The sequence below is a fragment of the Naegleria gruberi genome (assembly GCF_000004985.1).
Source record: "Naegleria gruberi genomic scaffold NAEGRscaffold_25, whole genome shotgun sequence".
NCBI lineage: Eukaryota > Heterolobosea > Eutetramitea > Acrasida > Naegleriidae > Naegleria > Naegleria gruberi.
Genome location: NW_003163302.1, coordinates 419458 through 420694, shown reverse-complemented (window position 1 = coordinate 420694; position 1237 = coordinate 419458). Strand labels below are relative to the sequence as shown.

The 1237-nt window shown below is 36.5% G+C and overlaps 1 protein-coding gene across 1 annotated transcript; it reads left to right on the top strand.

The window, feature by feature from the left end:
• Positions 1 to 42: 42 nt before the first annotated feature.
• NAEGRDRAFT_88210 (alpha-tubulin) lies at positions 43 to 630 on the top strand (the record flags this gene model as incomplete). The annotated part of the gene is made up of 1 exon (XM_002677018.1): positions 43 to 630. A coding segment is annotated over one exon (588 nt), but the record flags the coding sequence as incomplete, so codon positions are not given.
• Positions 631 to 1237: the final 607 nt, after the last annotated feature.

Here is a 1237-nt window from a genome sequence, read left to right as displayed (position 1 = left end):
AGGATCCTGCTTTGAACGTCGACGTTACTGAATCCAAACTAACTTGGTCCCATATCCAAGAATCACTTTATGTTGTGTTCTTATGCTCCAGTTATTTCTGCTGAAAAGGCTTATCACGAACAATTGTCTGTTGCTGAAATTACCAACTCTGCTTTCGAACCAGCCTCAATGATGGCTAAGTGTGATCCAAGACACGGTAAATACATGGCTTGTTGTTTGATGTACAGAGGTGATGTCGTTCCAAAGGACGTCAATGCTGCTGTTGCAACTATTAAGACTAAGAGAACTATCCAATTCGTTGACTGGTCTCCAACTGGTTTCAAGTGTGGTATCAATTACCAACCACCAACTGTCGTTCCAGGTGGTGACTTGGCTAAGGTTCAAAGAGCTGTCTGTATGATTTCCAACTCTACTGCCATTGCTGAAGTCTTCTCCAGAATTGACCACAAGTTCGACTTGATGTATGCCAAGAGAGCTTTCGTCCATTGGTATGTCGGTGAAGGTATGGAAGAAGGTGAATTCTCTGAAGCCAGAGAAGATTTGGCTGCCCTTGAAAAGGACTACGAAGAAGTTGGTACTGAATCCCAAGAAGGTGATGGTGAAGAAGGTGAAGATGGTGGTGACCAATAAATCCATTAATCTCACTTTCAGTGCAATATTGTTAATGTAATAATTGAACAATCAAGCATTGAAATAATAAAAATTAAAATTTAAAAAAGCTACCTTTTCTTAATTCCTTAATTCCTTAAATTAATAACTATTTCATCTTTTTCACATGTTCAGATTGTTTCACAAATGTCAACTTGTTGAACTAGAAAAATAAATTATATAGGTAATTAACTAGTTATTTTCATTAAAAAGAAGTTGTTTCTTTAAAAATTCACAAGCTACAATGCCAAATACATCCTTCTTCTTTCCAGATATTGCCTTGAAAGATTCTACAAGTTCCATTCTCTTTTCTGCTAGTTTCGTCTTGTCATTATGAAATAATTTTTCTTGTTCACTCATATTCTCAATGAATACATCAACTATTTCCATATCTATACCAAAGTCTCGGAAAAGTGGGGCGTAATCTGACTGATAGGTATCGAAAATGGTTTGTGGTGTTAGATTTTCTTTCGAGCAATTTGATGAGCTTGGTGATGAATTGGAAAGAGACTCTATGGAAAAGATATCCTCTCCAAAATCAAATAATGACTCTATTCCCGATGCACTATTTCTCTGCTGTAAATAGATC